This window comes from Callorhinchus milii, unplaced genomic scaffold (assembly GCF_018977255.1).
Source record: "Callorhinchus milii isolate IMCB2004 unplaced genomic scaffold, IMCB_Cmil_1.0 Scaffold1, whole genome shotgun sequence".
Classification (NCBI taxonomy): Eukaryota; Metazoa; Chordata; class Chondrichthyes; order Chimaeriformes; family Callorhinchidae; genus Callorhinchus; species Callorhinchus milii.
Genome location: NW_024704742.1, coordinates 49094995 through 49118327, shown reverse-complemented (window position 1 = coordinate 49118327; position 23333 = coordinate 49094995). Strand labels below are relative to the sequence as shown.

Sequence of the window (23333 nt, the reverse complement as noted above, 5' to 3'; positions counted from 1 at the left end):
TGTGCTAACCATGAAAAGGTTCGACATTCTACTTTTATTGCAAGCTGATGCTGGAGCCTGTGTAAAGGCAAATAAACAACTTACCACAGTAACCAAATGAGACTCGTTGAGTTGCATTTATTGAGATGTGTGTGTCGGATCCTATTTGGATGAGTTATCATGGTAAATAACTTTCCTTTCTCCAAGGTCTGGGTTTTGTTTTGTGTTCTGGTCAGACGCCTTTGGTAGATGATCGAGCCGAGGGGAGTGAGCAAATTGAAGTGACTCCAAAGCCATGATCCCACAAGTGAGAAGATCACCTGTTTGGGTGGTCGAGGTGTCTCGATTCACAGAGAAGAGGCATTATTTATTTCATTGTAGAGTCCAGTTACAGCGAAGCCCGCCCAAGCTTACTCAAACAAGAATCGGCACATCTAGTTTTCTCTTAGGATAAAGTAAAATAAAACTGAACACAAAAAAGACGCTGGGAAAAAAATCTGCACATGAATGTATGTCATTTTGCAATCCTAAATTTGTCAGGATGTTTTATTAAACATCTTTAATTTCAGATCTTTAAGTTAACATTCATATTTTCAGAATGGACACTTTATAAAATATTCCTATGCAATATTCATTTCCACCATACATTTGTTTAGTTCAACCAATCATATAATTCAAACAACAAAATGATTACTAGAACAATTAGTAATTTAAGTGTATTGTAAATATACGGGAGAAGGTCGGAATTAAGAATAATCGACTTTAGATGTTTCCTCTATAAATTATTTCATAACTTTAATTTTCAATATTTAGATAAGTAAGGCATTCAGTCAAAAACAAAATGTTATGAAAATATATGAACAAGCGAAAAAAANCTATCCTCGTTCTTAAAATTTGTCGCCTTATAAAAGTTCTGTTTACCGCCTGTTATTCTACCACAAATGGTTATTGCTTGAACTCCAATAATACGTCAAATACAGGGACGTGAAACTTGGAGATTTTTTCTTACCTCCTTAAACTTGGTGAATTTGTGTAGAAACGTTTGCATCTCAGGTTAAACTGCAACTGTTTACCATGTTTACCACCCCCTCCCCCCACTCAAAAAAACGGTTACATTTGACATTTTGCAAAGTTTCCTGAAGCAAACAGTCCTTAATTCACTCTGTAGACCCAGTCAGGAAAGTGAGTTCACCTGATTAACAGACTAAACAGGTAATACATTGCCTCAGACCACACATCCAATTTGATCTAACCAAACGGGTATCAGTCAAACATATGACTTCAGTGCGATTGCTAATACTGTATTGTAATAGTTTGGCCTCCATATTATTCTTAACAATTTTAACAAGGATTGTAAATTGTAAGTTACACTTCTAACTATGCAGTTAATATCACAGTTAACTATGATAAAAGCACGTGAAAGTGTAGAATTTTAAAAGGCTCCAGATTTTGAGTGGATAGTTTGCTTTCAGAGCCATGAGGAGCAGAACCTATAGCTGGGGAGCAACGAGTCCAACAGCAAACCAGCAAACCACGCTCCTCCTTACACATCCGGCTGATGTGAAGCTGGAGGCTTTCTGGAAGACTTAGGGTAGAGAATGAAGGTCCTCCCTGTTGGTTAGCAAGAGTCATTTTTAGTCCAGAAAGGGGTGACATCCATCCACATGAGAATGCAAAACAGTAGCCCACCTCCAAAGACTTCCCAATACTGTAACACGGTGGGCAGTGGGTTACTCACACAGCAAACTGCCCCACAAGCTCTCCTATAGCCCCGCGTTGCTGTATGTGACTTGTTCCGAGTTGGGCGCCGCTGTGTTCTGGGGCTGCAGTCGGTTGTGGCTGAAATCGTTGAACGTGGGGTAGGGTTCTGGTTGGAGAGTGTAGGTGAAGTACTGCTGTGGCAGCAGGAAGCCCTGGCTCTGACTGAGATGCAGGGCTTGTCCTGGTTGCAGGGGGGAGCTGTAAGCCGGGGGGGGCGAGGGGACCAGACAGCTGTGCCCTGGCTCAGCCCTGCCCATGGAGAACCTGTGGAGAGAGCCCCCGGTGGAGCTGGAGCTGGTGGCGGTGCTGGACTGCCTGGATGGGGTCCTTATGTTTGTAAACGTCGGGATCATGGGAATAGTCTCGGTTTGGTGGTTTCGCATTGAGAACCGCATCGGCTGCGGGTTTGGCTGCTTGGGCCTGAGACACGTACAGCAATAAACAGCCACCAGAGAGCCCAGAATGATAAACGCCACGAATATGGAGCCAACAACCAGGAACGGGACATAGATGGGCTCTGTGGAGAACAGCACATTAAGGCATTAGCACAGAGAGAGAGACAGAGAGCAATAGCAGACCCTCATTTCAGGGCGACCATGCACAGATATTAAACTATCTCGATTATGTTTTCAAGATACTTTTTTTTAACAGTAATAATAATGCAGCACATTGCCATATCACTTGTTGTGAGTAATCCGTGGACGCTTCCTTTTACGCATGACCTGCAAAGTGTTGCTATACCTGGGGATTAATGTCTCTTACTCTTCAATGCCCAACCCCTCCATTTCTCAACTCACTGCCAACATCGCCTTCTGATTACAATTTTGCGCATATTAATTGCAGAAATGACAACGTGGCACGTGAATTATAACAAATGAGAATTATAATAATATTTGCATTTGATATAGCGCCTTATCACGTGAATAAACTCCTAATTTAAAAAAAAACTTTGGAATTTCTCATTGCCGATAAATAATCCTTCCATTTGATAATAGCGCCTTTCTCGTCAGGAGGACGTCTCAAAGCGCTTGACGTGAATTACTGTAAAGTGTAGTGATGGTGTGGTTTGTAGGGGAAAAGTCTTTGGTTCTTGCTTTATTAAACACACAGCGTTTAGCTTTTAGCATTGCAATGGTTCACAAATATTCACACTTTGTTCTTCTATCTATAGGAGTCCTGTAGCTCAGTGGTTAGAGCACTCGCTTTGCAAGTGAGAGACCTGAGTTCAATTCCAGGCAGAGGGCGAAACCTTGGGCAAGTTTCCTTACTCCACACAGAGCCTAATAATAATCCCTCCAAAACCAAAAACAATAATAAATTGGTCATTTTCAATCCATGACTGTTTGTAGGACATTGCTGTGCGCAATTGGCTGCCGCGTTCGCCCACAAATATACAGTCAATTCACTTTACAGTGCGTTCCGTGAAGCGCTTTGGGACGTCCTCCCGACGTGAAAAGCGCTATATCAAATGCAAGGATTATTATTATTATTATTATCTATGCGATGAAACGCGATGCCAGAAGTGGCATCTTATAGAATTTAGAAGGATTATTTGCGATGCAAAACTGCCTATGGGGAAAGAGGGTAAACTACAACACCGTGATACGAAGTGTAGATCAGCCAAGTGTCAGTTAAATGTCCTCTATGCAGTGACCTGGTTAATCAGCAGCGCTCAACGCCTGTCGTGCAGAGAGCAGATGAACTTTAAACGCTTATCCAATATTTTTCTAGCCTCCACCACCAATGCAAATACACGCTCACGTCTGCTCCCTGTATCAGGCTGTCCACGGGCTTGGAAAACCATTCAGGCGTGTTGACAAGTCTGCTCTCTCTGCAGCTACTTTGCTTTTGCTGCACTTTCCAACCAACCATTTAAAACGAGAAGCTATCAGCCTTGTGCAGGATCCGCCGCTTCGTGCTTTCTTCATTTGCTCATGAAAGCCTGGCCCCACATCGTTTAAACGTCGATCGATCGGGGGACATGATTGAGGGGAGGAAACTGTCCCCTCCCCTTCGTTTCTGATGTCCATCTCATGGGCTGAAATATGAGACGACTTGTGAAGGCTACAGTGTTAGATAGAGAGCACGAGTTGTGAGGGCAGAGAGAGTCCTGTCGCCAGTGCATAAAAAGATCTGAGCAAACATCTCAGGCAACTACACACGTAGCGTTTGTATTTATTTACACGTGTGATTGCATACAGGACGACTAAAATACGGTCTATATATACACGGTTACGAGTGAGAACAAACTCCGGGCCACAGGGATTGCACAAAACAACATCATAAACACGAGGCGTCAAGGAAGTCAATCAATAGCAGTGACACTGCCCTACACCGAACGATCGTTGTCAATCACTGCAAAGCACTTTGCTCGTGAACTAAACTTATATTTACTGATCTTTTTTTCAAGAAAAAAGATGGGTTATCAATAGCCGATTTTGCACTTTACTTTGTAAATGTCCCCCCTTCCAGTAACCGGTGTGCTTGCAGCAGACCCACACGGGTGTTTTATTGAGGGACGCTGAACGAATGGAGCTGATCGGAGTTAGAAATTAGAATTAAAAAAAATTGAAGCGAAATAATATAATTAACCTCAGTTAAATGGAAACGGCGTCTGAACGACAGACGACGGCGGTTGCAAACGAATTTGGGCGAAACTTTGGAAAATGCAAATGTGAAACCAAGCACATTCGCATCGCAACGAATGGATGTGAAAACCTAACGATAATAAAATACTCATTTGAATCGATTATTGCAATTGCCCGATTGCCGACTGTCACAGTCTATTTACAAACGTTTGGAGTCGAGAATCTGCAGCCAAGTAACTCGAGTCAGATGGACTCTTTTTTTTTTGAAAAACAAATACCCGAAATCTTTGAAAGGAATCGCTTGAAAACGTTTACCGAAAGCTGCAAATCGGTTTGCAAGTGGAATGTTTACTGGAGGGAGTTGGATTTCACCCATTTCCTGCATTCCTTCACTCGAGAAAAATTCGGTAATTGCGAAGTGTCAGAAAATCGAACTGTTGTGCAATCCCTTTCCAAGTGTTAAAGAGGCCGAAAGGCACAAACAAATGCTCTATTGCGCTATCACCATTATAACCGCGGAGTGGAAGAAGGTACAAGTGATCCTTAAATAACAAAACGTCAAGTTATTTTGCAGAGAGAGCAGAGCCATTCCCACTCGCCAACTACATCGAAACTCGCCTGAAAACGGTTCCAATTACTTCTGCAAAGTATAACCCTGTGTGGGCACCGGTGCGTTTTGCAGACCACCGTTTCAAACGAGTTAAATAGTTGAAATAGTTGACCACGTTCCCTGCCCCTGATAACATCTTCTTCAATTATTGTTGCATTACATAGAGGGAAAAAAAAGCATTGATTGATTGATTGATTGATTGATTGATTGATTGATTGATTGAATGTTCGGAACCGAACAAAACAAAATATAATCTTCGCTTAATTGCATTTAATACAGCGGCACTGTTACATGCGCGAAATGTGTTCAATGTGCAATGTAATTCCAGAAGCAATCACAGTACCTCTGATATTTATCTGCAATACTTCTGTCTGAAAACAGGAATGCGTGCGATTCACACTGAGTGCTACTTTGGTCGCTGTTACCGAATATAACATCGCATAGCGCTGCACTGTCCCATTGCATCTCACTGTGCGCAGCTGAACTTAGACGACTACGTGTATGTTTGCTTTGGACTTAAGACTTCGTGTGTGTGTGTTTACCATATTCCCGGAGCAATAATTCGACACGCATCTCAAACCTGTTCCTAAGTGAGTATACATTCCTCAGCGCTAATCCCACCCCGAGTTCCTGCAGAGATAGATGCTCTGCATCTGATATTAAAGTTGAGAAAGTCTGAAGCTTCTCCGGAGAACCCGGGAGATCCCACCAGGGTCACGTCCCGGGGATCGAGGTTTTATTTGATGCTGAGAAAGCAATGGAAACCGAAGCTGCATCTCCAAGATTATCAATACAGAGGCTGTCACACAGACACTGGTTTACCTTTCTCTCCCTTTTCTACACGGGGCTAATGCAATTTCATGCTCATCTGGTTCACTCAGATTCACATCTCCTGCTTGCTCACCACTCACAGAGACACCACCCCTTTCCGATGACCTATCTGTGTTTTGCTGTAATTTAAATCTAAGAGATTTGAACACGAGACCCCCCCCCCCCCCCCCCCACCCTCCCGCCCCCCACAGACTTGTATTTTTTTTAATCTAATTTACATATAACAAAAATTTTTTTTCGTTTGCTGTTAGGTTAAGAATCTCAATTGGAGAGCAGATGGTGCAATAACTTTGGAGCTGGCAACTCAAACTGAGGCGAAGCACAACTTTAAATAGTCATCTTAATATATATATATATATATATATAGAAGTTATTAGAAAAAAGGAAGGGGAACCAAATCCACATAATACGTTATATACATATATATATATACACATGGTGTGGAGGGTGGGTTTACTGTGTAGCAGATGGAACATGAATCTCTGTGAGCACTTGTCACCCTGGATTTCCCTGCTCTGATATACGATTTGCTCGGTTTGACTGGTTTGTCGTATGCACTGAGTTAAGTGGATGTTGGCTCACTCGGGAGGAGACCTGGCCAATTACTGGCTTCACGTTTGCTCCCGGCAGGAAGCTCGCTGCACGTTTCATTTCTCACACACACACACAATTTTTTTTGGGGGGTGGGGTGCAGGGCAGGTCTGGGTAACAGTAGAAGCAAAATACATGATCTACCGGTTCCAGATGAACCAAACTGCAAGGGTTTTTGTTAGGGAGAGTTTGTAAAGACTTTGTAATTCATCAGTGAATTATTTCGCCCACAACATATACAGTCAGTTCACTTTTACAGTATATCCTATGAAGCGCTTTGAGACGTCTCGAAGACTTGACAAGGCGCTGTATCAAATGCAAGGATTATTATTATATTATGATTAGGCTGAGATATCTTTTGGGATGATACCCTCTGGGAGATCTGTACTTAGCTAAAGGCTGTGCACATCATAAACATCAATATACCAATACATGCGGATTAGAGAGTGCACATGAAAAAAAAGAGGAGCAATGATATTTCAGTCCAATCTAAATGTCGAATCAAACCTTAACGATAAACCAGTCGCAGGACGTCTTAAAGCGCTTCACAAAATATACTGTAACGTGGATTGACTGTGTATTTTGCAGGCGATTGATTAAAGATATCAGGTATTAATTGTATTTCTATATATTACATTTCACGCTGTATTTTCAAGTGTCAGAGACATTTTTTTATGAATTCGTTCAGGGTCTTGGTGTGTTTCAGTGTGTTTGCTGAACACTGCAGGTAAGACGGGTTCTTTCGCAGGGCGAAAATTGCAATGTTTCGCAACCGGATTCAAAGTGATAATCACCGAAACATCGCAACTTTCACCCGCAATCGCAAAGGACTCGGGAAATATCTATTTGGGTTTCCCCCGGTGTTGCCCGATGTGTATGTGCTGCTATTTATTCCGTGTAAGAAACACGGAGCTGCTCGGGCGTTCCCCACATCTTATTCGGGGGATATGTACAAATTGATCATCTCAGATTATTTCATGGCCTTTCGTAATGTCGCCCCCCCCCCCACCCCCAAACCCCAACCCCCCAACCCAACCCCCCCAAACCCAACCCCCCCAAACCCAACCCCCCCAACCCCCAATCCAACCCCCCCAATCCAACCCCCCAAACCCAACCCAACCCCCCCAACCCCCAATCCAACCCCCCCAAACCCAACCCAACCCCCAATCCAAACCCCCCCAAACCCAACTCAACCCACCTTTATGATAGAAATACATCTATAACTTAAGTATAAATTAGCCCCGAACGAACGAACCAACCAACCAACGAACGAACGAACGAACGAACGAACTCATGCGAAAAAAGCGCAAAAGCAGGGCTGCCGCCAGCAGGTCCGCGGGGGCTGGTCCCACGCCTGGGTTTGCCTCGGGGGCAGAGAGGCTGAGACTGAGACTTACGTGCGGAGTAGTCGGGGGTCTGCGGGTCTCTGTGGTTGGTGCAGACCCCCTGGTCCAGTCTGGCCTCGGCCGCGGCACAGCAGTACCTGAGAGCGCAGGAGCCGCAGCAGATTGTGGCGTCCACCGTGTCGTAGTCCTCGGGGCACTGGAAGCCGTCGTGCCATTTCCCGGCGCTGTCAATCCAACCGTGACAGTACTCCCCCCGAGCCCAGCACACCCCGCACTCACACACCAGGAAGCCCAGCACCAAGCAAGGCAAGGCGCCCTTCATCCTGCCCTGCCCTGCCTGCCCTGCCCTCCCTGGCCTGTCCTGCCCTGCCTGCCCTGCCCTGCCCTCCCTGCCCTGCCTGCCCTGGCCTGTCCTGCCCTGCCCTGCCTGCCCTGCCCTCCCTGCCCTGCCCTCCCTGCCTGCCCTGCCTTGCCCTCCCTGGCCTGTCCTGCCCTGCCTGCCCTGCCCTGCCCTCCCTGCCCTGCCTGTCCTGCACGCCCTGCCCTGCCCTGTCCTGCCCGCCCTGCCTGCCCTCCCCTGCCTTGCCCTCCCTGCCTTGCCCTCCCTGCCTTGCCTTGCCTTGCCTGCCTGCCCTCCCTGCCCTGCCCTGCCCTGCCTGCCCTGCCCTGCCTGCCCTGCCCTGCCTGCCCTGCCCTGCCCTCACTCACTCACACACACCATCCCGTGATACATTTGGGGGTATTTGTGTGTGTGTGTGTGTGTGTGTGCGCGTTGGGTGTGTTGGCGCTTAAAACAAAACCGCCTCTCGACTTCTTTAATGCTTCGAGTGCAACTTGCTATGTGCGTGTGTTTCTTTTATATATCGTGAGAGCAACACTTATTTTTGGATTTTTTTAAAAAAAATCCCCCCCCCCCCCCCCCCCAGTATATTTCTCCTAGTTCGAGGCGGGGGCTGCAGGAACTTTGCGAGACTGACCCGATGACTGACTTGACTTGACTTGACTTGACTTGACTTGACTTGCACGTTGATCTTCATTCCCCGAGTGTGGGGGCAGTGAGCGGGAGGGCTTCCCAATTGCTGCTGCGATGGGACTGCGAGAAAGTCCTTCAAAAAGGCACGACTTCAATCCTCAGCCTCGCACTGCCAGTGCCACCCCCCCCCCCCCACCCCCGGGGGTCTCTCCCCGGGAACCTCTCTCCCGGGCGATCTCCAGCGGCTCTCGGGTCAGTTCGCGTTCAGGGCGATGTGTGCAAAACAGAAGCCACTTTCAGAACTTTCCCCGTTCGGTGTTTGACACAGTGAAAAGGTGTGTGGACGTCTTCGGGGAAAAATAAATAAAAGCAGTTCCACCCGTGTCTCAAAATTATCTGTGAACCTGGTCATCTCTTCTCCAGGCGCCTAATGGGGGGTTTGACCAAACGAGTTGCCACTCCCTCCCCCCTTTTTTTTGGAGAGAGAGGGGGGGAAAAAAGTTTCTTTTAACCATTAATTGCTTGTCACCAGATGTAAATGATTTCCCATTTGCTTCTTCCCCCTTTTGCAAATCCCTCGCCACTTGCTTCAAGGTCCCTCCAGCGTTAGATGCATTCACCGAGAGCTGTGTGAGGGGATGGATGGTGATAGGCTGGATGTCAGGGGGTGGGGGGGGGGTGTGGGGTGGGGAGGGGGGCTCTTGCTCGCCTGTTGCATAGCTGCACCCTGTCGGTCTGTCTGTCTGTGTGTGTGTGTGTGTGTCTGTGCTGAAGTTCACAGTGAAATTGACACACACACACACACACACGTTGGACTGTGGCCGGGCAGCCAATCCTCAGCACCAGGAGTAACGTGTGCACTGGGAGCTGCTCTGCCCTCCAGCACTGCTGACACTGAAGTCTGGATGGAGCAGTTGTAGAAACGCTTTCAGTTCAGTGAAGGTCTATTGCATAAAGTCAAACACCCCCCCACCACACACACACACACACACATACCCCCACCCCAAAATACACATACATGCACGACCATCAGACCTTCCAATATATTCGGATGTAAAATGCACAAATCTTGCTCGTTATTTCAAAAGTCCAGTGCTTAAAATTACAATTAAAACAAAAACTTTTCGGAAGGAAACTTGTTCGATTTGGGATATGTTTAGGCAGATTGTGAAGAATGGTTCAAAAACTGGAGACTCATGTCCACAGCTGATGAGACTGTGACTGACTGATTTATTTCGAAGATGTTTTTTTACCCTGATCTCCAAAGGTAATATCTCAGAATAAAAGACTTTTTATATTAATTTGAGCTTCATCTTGTGAGGACCTCAGCCATGAGAGCAACTCACTGTTCAGGAGCCTTTTCACAGTCTTGTTTTTCTTTCATTTGAAACTGACTGTAACCTAAATCCCAAATTAGTGAATAAGACCAGAATAGGCCAGTCTACTGATTGCTCTTAATAGAGAGTTAAACTGCTCTTAATAGAGAGTTAACACTATTTAATATTTCCCAGTACAGTAATATGCAACAGAATTGGTAAATGTGTCCATTTGTTGGCAAAATTCAATTTCAAATGTTACTATAATACCAGAACAATTAAAAATCAAAGTCGGAAAGCCTCATATGCATTGTGGGCTTCTCTCGTTTACTATTATCTCATCAGTTTCAGTAAAACATGAATTTAAAAATAAGAATCAGCCTTAAAGTTTTAAAATCATCAGGCAGACATGAATAGTTCCCTCAACAATTAATTTGAACCATTAATAAATAGCTGAGGGCACTGTTCACATTTGCTGCAGCAAATTATTTTGACTTGGAAGTAATAAAACTATGCTAGCAATGTAAAATAGCTTACACCAGTATCCATATTGAATCAATAACAACAACTTGCATTTATATAGCGTCCTACACATGGGTTTCAGCGCGCTTAGATATGCAACAGAGCAGATAAGGCCTGAAATGACACCCAAATTTAGCCTGAAAAACCAATTGGTTATATAATTTAAGACTGCACAAAAGTCTGGAAATATTTCAATTCAGTTTGAATCCGAAGCCAAGAACTGGAAAGTTTTAATGCCAGTCACATCAGATCAGAATGTACAACCCCTGGGCAGAAATTCAAGTTTCTGTCTCTGGAAATGGCAAGTTTTAGGAATTCTGAGTTTAGACTCAAATCCATTTTTTTTTCAAAAATCGCAAACTTTGAAAACCATTTCGTAACGGGTCCATCTTTTCACTCTTCCTGAACTAGAATTTAAGAGCATATAATCCTTGCATTGGACATCAGGAGGGTGTCCCAAAGCGATTCACAGGATATCCTGTAAAGTGGTGTAACTGTAGATGCTTTGTGGGCAAACACGGCAGCCAAGTTGCACACAGCAATGTCCCACAAACAGCCATGAAGGGAATGAACAATTTTATTTGGGAGATTGTTGGCCAAGACCCTGGAAAAAAATCCCTTCCTTTTTCAAGTCGTGCCATGGGATCTTTAATATCCACCTGAATAGACAGGTGGGACCTCGGTTTAACATCTCATCCGAAGAATCTAAATGCATATCTGAGCTCCAGGGATATGGATGAAAATGCTGATATAATATAACTATCATTGGTCAAATTTGCCCATTGTTTTTCTTCAGTGACAATGATAGCATCGCAGAAAAGTTAGTTTTGTCAATGTCTGGCCACTGGTGTGACAAGCCTCAGCCTTAAACCCTTGTAGTTGGGCCCTGTCCTTCCACTGCTTGCCATCTCACCTCCTCCACTAGAGTTGACTACTCAAATCCCATTTCCCTTATATGCTTTTATCTTTTTTTATTTGGAACAGGTGGAGGCCATTCAGCCCCTCGAACCTGTTCCACCATTTTATTAGATCATAGCTGATCTGTACCTCAATTCTAATTACCCACTTTTGCCCCATATCCCTTGATACCTAACAACAACTTGCACTTATATAGTGCCTTCCACGTAGGGTAGTGTTTCTGAGTGCTTAATTACCCTTCCCTAACAAATATCTCTTTACCTAACACAAATGATTATCCTCTTCAAGTGTCATCTGATTCCTGTTTAAATGTATATGATCCTCTTCAAGTGTTATCTGATTCCTGTTTAAATGTTATTGTGATCTCTGCTTTAATGGTCACTTGTGACACAGTATTCCATGTCGTAACAGCCATCCGAGTGAAAAAGTTCCTTATAACCTCCGCCTTAACTCAGCCATTGAAACGTCCACCTGAGCAGATGGACAAATTCTCAGTTTAACATCTCCTCTGTAACATAGCACCCCTAACAATTTAGTGCTGTCCCAGTACTGCACTGAAGTATAAGCCCAGATTATGAGTCCCAAGTTTCAAAAATGGATTGAACCCACAAATTCCCTGACCCAAAGACATGTGTTGCCAACTGAGCCAGGCTGACCTGGCACACAGAATACATGGTCAATCCACTTTACAGTATATTCTTTGTTGTGCTTTGAGATGTTTCGGCGACATGATAAGGTGCTATATCAAATGCAAGGATTACTATTATTATTATTATTATTGTATAATTGAAGTACTACATAATGGATAATTAAGTATATGAAAAGGTAAAGATTTTATTTTTCTATTGCATGATTTATATTTTAATATTAGTGATACAGTATATTGTGTTTATAACAATAATCCTTACATTTGATATAGTGCCTTTCATGTTAGGAGGACGACTCAAATCACTTCACAGAATATACTGTAACGTAGATTGACTTTAATTTTTTTTGTAGGTGAACCCAGCAGCCAATTTGCATACAGCAGTGTCCCACAAACAGCTATAAAGTGAGTACCAATTACATTTGGGGAATTGTTGGCCAGGACTGTGAGAGAAACTTACTTTTTTCGAATAGTATCACAGTATTTCTGTCCTATTTGTGTGTACAACTCCATTAAAACAATGTTTTTTTTTCTTTTTATCACAGACGGCAACAGAATCTTTGCTGGTGGAGATATGCTTACAAGCTTCAGTCCTTGGCTATAGAATTGGCTGAAAGATATCTTGGGGTATTAGTTGGCTCATTGTTCAGCAAGTCAAAACAATGTGAGGCAGCAATAAACAAGGCTAACAGGAAGCTGGGCTATAGGAATTCATGCATGAGGGACAAGGGAATAGATGTGTGTAGGAGAGGGGAAGAGGAGTGCTGGGGATTTGTGTGGAATATAAACACTGGCACAGACTAGATGGGCTGAATGCACTGTTTCCATGTCATATCACTCTTTATCAGTTGAGTTTAGATCTCCAGAAGTCATACTCAAAATCATAGAGTTCTCTGGTCAGGCCACATCTAGAGTACTGCATACAGTTCCGGTCACCATGAAATAACGGGTCTGACCAGGCTGTAGAGACATTGCAGAGCAAAGCGACGAGGATGATTCTCAGCCTTAGAGGAATGAGCGTTAGGAATGAATAAAAAAGCTGGGGATCTTCAGGCTTGAAAGCCGTTGTGTCAGACGAATCTTAGAGAAGTATATAACATTTTAAATGGGATTGAAAAAACAAATTCCAAACAATACCTTCAGATGCACCAAGGCATGACAAAAAGGGGGTTTAAGTAAAGAGTTGCAAAGATACCAGGAAGTATTTCTTTACCCAGCGGGTAATTAACGCCTGGAACAGGACAAACGTGGAGTCCTGTAGCTCAGTGGTTAGAGCACACGCTTTGCAAGTGAGAGACCTGAGTTCAATTCCAGGCAGAGGGCGAAACCTTGGGCAAGTTTCCTTACTCCACACAGAGCCTAATAATAATCCCTCCAAAAAACAAAAACAATAATTAAATTGGTCATTTTCAATCTACGACTGTTTGTGGGACATTGCTGTGCGCAATTGGCTGCCGCGTTCGCCCACAAATATACAGTCAATTCACTTTACAGTGTGTTCTGTGAAGCGCTTTGGGACGTCCTCCCGACGTGAAAAGCGCTATATCAAATGCAAGGATTATTATTATTATTATTATAAACTGCATGCCAGCTACTGGTCCATAAGGTGCAGCTCTATTCACTACACCATCAGGGGTGTCTCCCTCTGGCTCCCATCCTCCTCTACCCCATTTCTCTGTTCCCCCTTCTGTCCTGGTCCTTCTCCCCCTCCACCCCATTCCCCCTGCACTCAGCCCCTCTGACCCGCTTTTTTAATATTCTATACTTCCGCTTTACATTTTTATTATTTTTATATTTGAAAGAAATTAAATTATTAAATAGATTCTAGGCATTCATTACAAGTTTTACTGTAATTTATTACCTGAAATTATTACAGTATTTGCATCATGTATCGCACAAACTTTAAACTGAACAGTATACATACACATCACCAGCACAGAAAGAACAGCTTTGCTAATAAACGATTGATCCACAAGGTGGTGCTATACTTCTTCATATCATAATTCTCACATTTGTTACAGGGCACAATAATGTCACAATTCTTGAAATGGTTCACATGCAATTGCTGTGTAGTGCTGTGACTGTTGTGTATTTATTGACAAACATGCTAGTCATTTATCACACAGGAAGGTTTCACAAATAATGTCATGGGATTTTTAATGTTCACCTGTAGACAGGACTTCAATTTAGCATCTCATCTGAATGACAGCACCTCAAACAACATAAAGTACCACGTATGCTGAACAGGCATGTCAGCCTAGACAATGAACTCATGGAGCTTGAATTCACTATCTTTTTTTACCAGAGTGCTACCAGGTGAGCCAGGCTGACACGTTATATTCATACTTTCTATATGTAACAGAAACATTTCTAAAATGTTAACAATATGAATTATAATTATTGATGGATAGTTAATAATGCAAAAATAATATCAGTACCCACTGAGCTGTGGAATAGGAAGAGGGTTTAGGGGGAGTGTTTGTGTTATAATATTGGAATTTGTATTTTTGCTGAATGTCAGTGCTAGGGAATGAATCATTTTCACACATTTTCAGGTTGTTTCAATAAGTGCAAACTCTGTTTTTTAATTCAGTGATGATTTTGTATCTAGTCACAGGCCTTCACGGAGAGGTTGTGCCAAAACATTCTTTCCTCAAAAATAAATCTGTGGCATTAAATAAAATGTTACAAAAAGACTGATTCAGTAGCTTGGAGTTGTGCCGGTCCCACCCATCCTTAATAATAATAAACTTTGCATTTGATATAGCGCTTTTTCACGTCTTCTCAATGTCTCAAAGCGCTTCACAGAATAGACTGTAAAGTGAATCCATGTACTTGCTTCTCCTTTCCACTGTTCTGTTTTGATTCCTTTGCATTTTTATTCTATCTTGTAACAACAGTTTTTTTTAAAAAAAAGAGTCCTTTTTTCATTTTATTCATTCCGTTTATTGCTCTTTTCTACATTTATTTTCTGATCTTCTTTACATGCTGTTTTTGTTCATTTTAATAATCTTCCATTGCTTTTTTAATCTAGCTTTTCATTCTTTGCACATACTCTATCTACATGTGCAAAATAAAGGGCGTTCAGATGTGAAGGCATTTCAGACAGGTAACCCGTGCAGTTAACGCAAAACCCTTTCACACGTTTTCAGCTTCAGTGGGTTTTAACGCACTGCTCTCAGTAAGTTAAACCATTCAATCGGATGTTACTTGAAATGATTCACATTCACCGGCTCAATGAGCAGAAATGAGGCACTTGACATGCATACACAATGGAGTGAGTTATTACACTGGTGGTAGTAAAAAGGTATAAAATGAAAAGGCACGTTTTTCACAGTGGAACTTTGTACACTTGTCACATAGTGCAGAAAGCACACGGAAGTATTCGTGGAGATTAAGTTTAAATTTACCAAGTGGGACCAGCCAGATGGGCTGTGGTTGTATTTTCCAGTCCTTCACAAGCCCATGTTCTTATGTTCCAACCACAATGGGCCATTGAAAGGCAAAAAGTGAATAAATATTCAGGCTGGACAGAAATTCTCAGGACTGCAGGGAACACAAATAAAAAGGCATCAAATTATGGAACTGCAATACAACAGAGAAAGGTGATCCTTGCATTTGCATTTAATATAGCCTCTTCACATCTGGAGGATGTCTCAAAACGCTTCACAACATTTACTGTATAGTATAGCTCTATAAATGGAATCTTGTTGTTGTTGTAGTGTAGTGACTCTATATTTTATAGATGAACATGGCAGTCAATTTGCACACAGCAACACCCTACAACAACCATAAAGTGAATGACCAATTTTATCTGGGGTATTGTTGTCCAGAACACTGTAAGAAGCTCCATTTCCTTTCAAATAGTACCATGGGATCTCTAACGTACATGTGAACAGACGCATGGGACCTCAGGTTTGTATCTCCTCTGAAAGACAACACTTTCAACATGGCAGCCCGGCCAGCACTGTATTTGAGTGTCAGCCTAGGATATGAACTCAAATACCCGATATGGGCCTTGAACCCATATCCTTGTGACTCAGGGGCAAGAGTACTACCAACTGAGTCAGGCTGACATCAAAATGTTACATAGGAAGTCACTCGACACCCAGGAAGTAGCCTCCGCAACATTGACAAGAAGAGAGCCTACTATTTGAAGCAAGGCTGGGATGACAGCATACCTCATCCAGCCTGTCAGTTAACTCTGGTAACTTACATCAACATATTTACTGTCCTGTGAAATCATACTTAAATAGTAACAGAGGAATGGTCACATGCTCTCCTCCAATACTCATGCTAGCAATCTTTAGTTAAGTCCAGTAAATCCTCAGGTCTAATGTTTCATGCCCTTCACAGGAATCTAAATTGTAATATTAGCAAACTAGATTTGTTTACTGGCCTATTTTCTCACTGGGCTGATTCGGGATTTCACCACAAATATAATAATCTCATAGTTACTAACTGTGATTCACAATGAGCACATTTACAAATATTATAAATTAGACACTACTGGGTACTGATCTGGTTATTTGATTGAATATAGTAAACTCCTGATAACTTGTCACCCCAAGGGAGAAGGGCTCAGAGTGGGAGCTATTCAGAGTAGGGAGTTAGACATGTGTATCAATCAATAAATAAATGGGGCCGGGATATTGACAACATGATGACTTAAGTGGTTGCGACAAGTTAGGCCAGGATCGAGTTATCAGGAGTTTACTGTTGTTGAATTTTAGTACTTAGTTTCCACTGCTGTCTTCCCTTGTTTATGAAGCACCGATCACTGGAATCCGTAATTCTTCCCACTTGTCTGCTGTTAATCTTGCAAGCCAAAGCGTAGCAGGTAAGGTGGTCTTAGCTTGACAAGCAATGGGAAGCTTACCAGACAGTGCACTTAATGGTAAGCTATGCAGTTTCAGCTGGTTAAACTCCAGCGGTACCCCAAAAAAAATACACATACAGGTATCCGGAATTCCGATCTAGTGTAGACTCCCCCACACTCCTAGTGCGCACTCCCGCCTCACCACCACCAACAACAACAAAATTACATTTGTAAAGCGCCTTTCACATCGGAAGGACGTCCCAAGGCGCTGGACAGACATAGTTACAGACCCGAGCTGGGGGGTTGGGGTGGGGGAGGATAGAGGGCAGTGGGGGAAGCAGGGAGATCGAAAGCATGGTCAAAGAGGAGGGTCTTGAGATGGATCTTGAAGGAGGCAAGGGAGGAGGCGAGATGGAGGGACTGCAGGATGGAGTTCCAGAGAGTGGGGGCAGAGGGGCAGAAGGCCCGTCAATAGTGGGGCAAGCAAGGTGGGGGACCTGAAGCAGGCCGGAGCCTGCTGAGCAGAGGGAGTGAACACGATGGTAGGGGTTTAGGAGGTCGCAGAGGTAGGGGGGAGCAAGACCATGGAGGACTTTGTAGGTGAAGACCAGGATCTTGAACTGTATCCTCTGTGTGATGGGGAGTCAGTGCAGTTGGGCAAGGATGGGGGTGATAGGGTTATGGAGCATAGTGCGGGAGAGGACACGAGCTGCAGAGTTCTGGATGATCTGCAGCCTGTGGAAGGAAGAGTTGGGAAGGCCAATGAGGAGGAAGTTTCCATAATCGAGCCTTGATGTAACAAATGCGTGGGTAAGGGTTTCGGCAGCCTGAGAAGTGAGGCACTGGCGGAGTCTGGCAATGTTGAGGAGGTGGTGGTAGGCAGTGCCGGTCATGGCGTGGATGTGGGGGAGAAAGTACAGTTCGGGGTCAAAGAAGACACCCAGGTTCCTGATTGGCTCAGTGAGGTTGAGTGTGCAGCCGTGGAGGCTGATGCTGCCAGTGCCCGAGGTGTGGAGGCAATCAGGAGGGCCTTGGTCTTGCTGACATTCAGTTGGAGAAAGTTGTCCCTCACCCAGGACTTAATATCGGACAGGTAGTCGGTCAGGACGCCAGTGGTGGGTGGAGGCAGAGAGATAGAGTTGGGTGTGATCCGCATACATGTGGAAATTTACCACATGTCTGTGGATGATGTCACCAAGGGGGAGCATGTAGAGGGTGAAGAGGAGGGGATCGAGGACAGAGCCCTGAGGAACACCGTGGGGGGGCTGGAGGAGAAGCCGTTTGCAGAGACAAAGTGGATAAGCAAGGTGTGTCTCTTCAGGGAATGAGTGCACATTCCATGTCAGACACTGGGAAATTTCCATCTATGTGGCATATACTTGTGAAACTCTCAGTCTGGATTGGATAGTCTTAAGCATGGTGATGCTGGTGTCAGACACTCGGCTGATCAAAACAAAATGAAGTTCATCATTCCCATTTCACATTGAGAAATGGAACACAGCGAGTGCCTCTTTCTTCTTTCACAGTGCAGATTTCTTAATTTCTATAACTTTCTGCCATCTGGTGCCTCCTTCTATTGTATGAGACCTCTGAGTCTTGCAGTCCTCTCTCACATCAGCTGTCAGCCTCGCCCTCTTTGACTCCACTGGCTCCCTATCCTCAGTGGATGCAATTCAAGATTCTCACCTTCACATTCAAACACCTCCATGGTCTTGCCCCACCTTACCTCTGTGACCTCCTGAAACCCTACGTCCCTGATCGTTCCCTCCACTCAAACACCACCCTGCTTCATTTCCCCAACATCGAAACTCAAGAACAAAAGCCTTTAATCCCATTCACTCCCTTGTCCCCTGTCAGAGCAGACTTGAGTTACAACTGTAAGGTGAAAAACTTCCTTTTTTTTCCTGATTACTTAACCCCCTCTGCAGGTCAAATATTGCAACTGCAAAGAAAGCTCCTCTTAAAAGGCAGGACAAGGAAGACAAAGGAGAAAATGGGGTGGAGAGCTCATCAAAATGGGATCATCATCCCCTGTCCTCTATCCCATTTTCTCCTTTGTCTTCCTTGCCCTAACTTCCCCCTCTCTGTTAGACCTTAAAAGCCTCTCCCTACAAACATGCCCCAGTTTCTGACGAAAGGTCATGGACCCGAAACATTGACTCACTTTCCTTTCTCCATAGATGCTACCGGAGCTGCTGAGTGTTCCCAGCGACTTCTGTTTTTGTTGTGAGTTCAAGTACTGACATGGAACTTGAACCCACAACCTTCTGGCTCAGAGACGAGAGTGCTACTGACTACGCCAGACTGACACACAATGCCTTTGCCTTATGCTTCCCCAAAGCTGCTTGCAATGTTTTAGTTCTGTTATGTGAAACCTGCTGTTCAGATGTAGATCATTGTTATCCCAATGGCAGGGTTTCACCAAGATGAGACATTAACAAATGTCCACAACATTTGAGATTGAACAGTTCTGACCACGAGATGGCAGCAAGCACTCCGGACAGACAGCATTACAATATTCGTTCAACAATTTTAGAAAGAATTTGTCCCTGTTCCACCTTTCACTCAAAATTACGGGTGTCGGGAGGGTTAAAAGGGCAGGTTAGAAAAAAAATTTAGGGACTCCATAAAATGCGGAATTTTCTGCCAAAAATTATAATTGAAGCAGAATGCATTTTTTAAAGTTCCTTACATGTGAGAAGGAATATTAAACAGTTTGGCGGGAGAGTCGGAGAATGGGATTGGATTGGTTCATGTGGAGAAAAATACTTGGGACAGGTTGTAATGTTGTATAATTCTATCAAATAGCACGAGCACTCTTATATCTGGACTGTAGATGAAGAAGGCCCGGTGATAATGCATTCTTTAAAGTCTGAATTCGGTTGTACACAGTACAAAAATTAGTTGGAAGTGTGGATGGAAAACACATTATCACATTTTACTGCTGACATTACAATAGATGGAGATACAAATAATACGTTACGTACAAACCAGGTACAGAGGAATTAGTGCTCGGATGCCTTATGGCAAATGGGGTTCCAAATATATTTGAACAGTGTAACCATTGGAAAATAGATCCACAATGAAGATACAGTGTGCAGATACTGAACAACTAAGTCCAGTTGTGAAACACTTCTATTTTGGGGGGCAGAAATTACACCTGGGTCTAGATTTACTCTCAAGTTAACATTGCAGAGGCCCGAGTTACACATCTCACATTTGATGGGACTCTGGATAAACCTAGAGACAGGTACCAAGATCCAACAACCAACTGTTCACCAAATACTTACACGTGAAAAGCATTCTCCTGTAAATAGCCTCTCCTGGTTCAGGTATTTATCAGTGCGCTGTTATAGTATTGCGTTACCAATATCCTACTTAGCTCTAAAATGATGTTTGATTTGACCATTTTTTTTCAATGGAACTCTGACTAGATACTGGTAATGCTGATTGAAGTTCAAATTGAATTGTTTAAAACTTGCAGCTTCTCTTTGATTCATTGTGCAGCATAATATTGGGGGTCTATGTTTTGTAACCACAAATTGAATCACCGATTCTGTGTTGTCTCATGTTATTCAGTCAGGAGAAGGTAATACAGATTTGTTGGGGTTATTCTGTTCCATTCTCTCCATGTAGCCAATTCATTGATATGCACTAGTCTACTTCATTTGGTCAGTGTAGCAAATTTGTTCCAGTATGCTTATAAATAAATGTAATAAAATTTAAAATTATAAATAACATGACATTATAAATATAAAACTAAATTATGCTGTTATAATTGTATCAAATTAAGGCTCTTTTCCCAGCAGTACCACAATATGAAGCAGGAAGTTAGAGATATGTTCCATGTAAAGTCAAATCAAATTAACACCATAATAAAACAAGTGTCCGAACTTGGAGTCCTGCCAAATAGCAACTTGGAACATGTGTACAAGAAGGAAATTTGGTGTTCATTTTTTACTGTTAATAAAGAGCTGGTCGCGTGATCAGATCTATACATAGTAACATTACAAAGCACACCTTCAAGCTATTGAGCATTTCAGTGCCTTAGGATGTCATCCCGACGTGAAAGGCACTATACAAATGTAATTTGTTGTTGTTGGTGTTCAATTGAGAGTTTTGAATAAAAAAGAGTGAGTCCCAGGTGATTCACAAGGACTGAAATGGGTGAAAATCACATTGCCAGATAGACGTGCAATTCATATTAGTTCCCCCCACCACCCCTTCCATTCATACTGCATGATTGGTAGTGATTTCCCATCAAACATCAATAGAAAAGTTGTATGTTTGTAAGCGCATGGGGACAAATCAACCAAATGTAACAAATGGAGCAAAATAACACTGGGTCACATTCAAGAAATTCAATCCACGGAGCCTGAAATCCTACAGAGTCTTATCCTGTAAAGCCATTTTGTCTTAAAATTTAAGATGACTCAGAATTGTGCAAAAATCAGACTAATTTGTTAGCAATGTTTTCCCCAATGCTTAAAAAGAATTGTTTTCCAATTTAAGACTGCAAATTAAAATTCCAAATTAACCTAAGAACTTTTCACGAACCTGTGTAACCTTAGATTTCAAAACAAAATATTCTTACAGCTGAGATTAGATAACGATCAGATTTATGAGTCGCACAGAGCAAAATAATCTGATTTTATGTTTTTGTATACCACTAGATGGCGCTGAATGTCTCATTATTTTTTATCCTGTGCATACAATCCAACTTGGTTTTGAGGGACAAGGTGTTTTTTATACATGTTGCAAAGGCATTTGGGGACCTTTCTACACTTTAGAATAATAATAATCCTTTCATTTCATATAGCGTCTCATCATGTCTTCGAGACATTTCTAAACACTTCACAGAACATACTCTAAAGTGAATTGACTATATATTTTGTGGGTCAAATGTGGCAGCCAATTGCGCACAGCAGTGTCCTACAAACAATCATGGATTGAGTGACCAAATTATTATTTTTTAATGTTTTTTGGAAGAAATTATTACCCCCAGAAAAGCGATCTGCCAATCGACTAACAACGTTTCTACTTACTGCTAGTTTTAGGAAAATTGCCGAACGTTTCATTCTGCCAAAGAATCGAATCTAGGTCCTCGCTTGCGAGGCGAGTGCTCTAACCAATATGCTACAGGACATCCACATATAGGTGTAGATGGGAAAACATGCATGTGGCAGCTATTTATTTAATCTCTTCATATCTGGAACTTGGGTTTAAACACTGCTCACACCCAGAGGGTGTCAGGCTATTAAGTATGCAAAGCAAAATTAGTTCAGACACTTTATCTCACAATATAAACAACTGCTCTATCTCAATGTGAATTTACACTAATGTCATATTGGTATAAAGGTAAACAAGCTCTTCTGAGGATTGGGATGTTGTCAGGGCACTGCCAGACTTCTCGTAAATAATTATCAGATGAAACCTATTATGAAGCATCATATTTTTCACCCCAAGACATGCTTGATCTGGTTATCAACTCTAACTGTTCTATGCCCTAAAACTGTCATCGTCCATCTTGAGGAGAACATAATGAGTGATGCTTTATGTCTGGTCAGTTTGGTGTATGTTGTCCGTGTATAATTGAGAATCCCATTAACCATGAACACTGAAGAACACTAAATGTCACACAGTAAACCACTTGGACAAAGTAAAATAAATATAAGTAAAAGACATCCAAGGCAAATGTTCAATAAAATTTTTAACCCCAAATATTCCAAAAATACCATATTTTCACATCTGGTCTTCATACTGGGGAAGTCAACTATGAGAACGTATATGGAATATTCAAATGAAATATTTTTAAGATGTCCATCCATTTGGAATAGTCTGACAACATAATCTGTATGTGATTCAGTGCTGTCCTTGACCTCAGTCATCTCACTGTCAATCATGATTACTCTGGTGAGTTACCTCCTGCAAATTCAGGAAAAGAATAGTTTCATTTTTTATAACTAGTATCTGTTGTACACTATGTCCAAATAGCATGAGAATTTTTTTTCAGCTGGATGCTTTTAGAATACAGATCATAATAGCATTGAGTAATAGAATATTTTCCTCTTACCAACATTTTGTTATATCAATCTATCAATTACGTATTGAACTGCACTTTCGGATTTCCTGGAGTTTCTTGAGATTTGATGTCCATTAGTCTTCTGTTTGTAATTTGGTTATCATATGTTATGTACTATTTCTGTACATGAAGGCTACTCGGGCCCATCTGACCCATCCATCATTCACCTTCTCGCCAGTAAACCATCTTCTCAGAATCACATTTTATCTTTGCAATGTTTTATTTCCACTATTATGCTTAATATTTAGCCATTATTTTATGCTTTTTTAATTTCAATAATTCCCACTCTCAGTGCAGCAAGCAGGCAAGTGAGCCCGCAGTATTTCTGCCACGATATAATACGACATTGGT

At 42.6% G+C, this 23333-nt stretch overlaps 1 protein-coding gene across 1 annotated transcript; it reads right to left on the bottom strand.

Annotated features, from left to right (window-relative positions):
* Positions 1 to 477: 477 nt before the first annotated feature.
* On the bottom strand, positions 478 to 8038 carry shisa3 (shisa family member 3). The gene is made up of 2 exons (XM_007889167.2): positions 7758 to 8038; positions 478 to 2257 (listed from the first exon to the last, which is right to left on the bottom strand). The coding sequence occupies exons 1-2, from the start codon at positions 8026 to 8028 to the stop codon at positions 1743 to 1745; spliced, it is 786 nt and encodes a 261-aa protein (XP_007887358.1). The 5' UTR covers positions 8029 to 8038; the 3' UTR covers positions 478 to 1742.
* Between the last annotated feature and the right edge of the window lie 15295 nt (positions 8039 to 23333).